The 1595-nt window shown below is 45.6% G+C and overlaps 1 protein-coding gene across 1 annotated transcript; it reads left to right on the top strand.

Moving 5' to 3' along the window:
- Nucleotides 1-279: 279 nt before the first annotated feature.
- On the top strand, nucleotides 280-1098 carry TEOVI_000097600 (uncharacterized protein; the record flags this gene model as incomplete). Its single annotated transcript, XM_067224287.1, has 1 exon — nucleotides 280-1098. One exon carries the CDS (start codon nucleotides 280-282, stop codon nucleotides 1096-1098), a length of 819 nt encoding a protein of 272 aa, XP_067080388.1.
- Between the last annotated feature and the right edge of the window lie 497 nt (nucleotides 1099-1595).

The following is a 1595-nucleotide window of genomic DNA, read 5'->3' as shown; positions in this document are numbered from 1 at the left end:
TGCTCCTATTTTCCTTGTTTTGGTGTTTGTTTTTTCGTGTGTGTGTGTGTGATGCTGTTGCATGTACGACGCCGCATATTATCCGTATTTTTTAGTTCGGTTTTTGCTCCTGTAGTTTTAATGGTATCGTAACGCTCTGTATACATATTCCAAGTTATTCATGCTTATTAATTAAATTGTGTATCGTTTCTTTTTTTTAAAAAAACCCTTTGTTCTTCTTGACGTTAGGCATATTATTGTTATAGTAGGGTATAGCCTTTACATTTTCGTCGTGTTAAAATGTTTATCAGTGGGCTGTTCGTGTTGGCCGTGGCTCTGTGCTGCACGAACCCCACAGATGGTTGCGACAGCAACTTCACATTGGCTCAAGTGCTGGCGCTGTGTCAAATAACAGAACAGCTGAGGGGACTGAAGGAAGTTGTTATGAAAATTGGACCGCGAGCTGTCGAGGAAGCATTGTTTACTTTGAAGGCGAAGAAACGTAGTGAAGTATCTTTGAGGCGGGCAGAGGAGGCGGCGGAACGGGACCGCAACGCAGGTTTTGCGGCGGAACGGGCAAGGCTGGCGTATGATAGCGTTTGTGAGGCCGTTGAGTTTGCTGAGTATGCGGCGACAAGCATCGAGGGACGAGCGAGTTCCCTCCTAGTTATTCAGGAATATTATGTGCCATTCCTGGAAGATGTGATGCTCAGGGTTGGGACGGATGCGGAAGCTGCGGAAGCCCAAGAAGCCGCCATGTCATGTCTACAAACAAAAAGAAGTGTTTCACCAACGTCACTAAGTGAAGCGGCCTTGGAACTCCGGGTGAGATTAGGGGTCAGAAACTTTAGAGCGTTGAGGCGCGATCTCCACCGAGCGGCGTTTTGTCTCTATTCGTTGAAAAAGACGGCCGCGAAGATTGCGCTGGCCAGAAGTTCAGTAGAGGAAATAGAGTACCTCATAAACGAAGCAGCAAATGAAGCAGAGTGCGTGTCTCCCCCCAAGGGAGGCATACAGGGACAGTTGCCATCGGATGAAAGTGATTCTTCAAATTTGGTCACTGTGATTTCGGCCGTCCCGATATGTTGGTTATTGGCCACCATTACGCGTGTTTTGTAACGATATGCCCTCACACGCATGCAGAGGGAATAAATCTGCAGGCGTAGCACCGTCCATGGTGCAGCGACTTGAGTATAAATGAAGTATGAGCGTGTTGTTTTACGTGCGTAACTTTATGTGAAAAATGTGCACGTGGGGCTGAGGCATGAATGCACGCATGTTTGCCTCGCGTTCACGCAGTAATGATAGTTTTCGACGTGTGTTGACGACACATTGCCCCTTACCTCCTTTTTTATTTTTTATTTCACTTGTTAGCGTCATTACATTCGCAAAAACAGATGTGCAAAGTGTTTTTCATGTAAAATCTGTCTGCCTCCCCTTTACTGCCGTAGATACTGCACGCTGTGCAATCGTGTTAACACGTGTATGTTCATTTAATTGCTCCCCTTAGCAGTGAATCTACGAAGTCCTCTTTCGCACATTCCACTGATGTGAACCACACCCTCTCGCACATAATTAGTTATTGATTTAATACTGCATATAAATCTATTTTATAT

Source organism: Trypanosoma equiperdum (genome assembly GCF_001457755.1).
Source record: "Trypanosoma equiperdum strain OVI genome assembly, contig: ctg_265, whole genome shotgun sequence".
Taxonomy (NCBI): domain Eukaryota; phylum Euglenozoa; class Kinetoplastea; order Trypanosomatida; family Trypanosomatidae; genus Trypanosoma; species Trypanosoma equiperdum.
The sequence above is the reverse complement of the archived record's forward strand: the minus strand, read 5'-3'. Positions and strand labels throughout refer to the sequence as shown.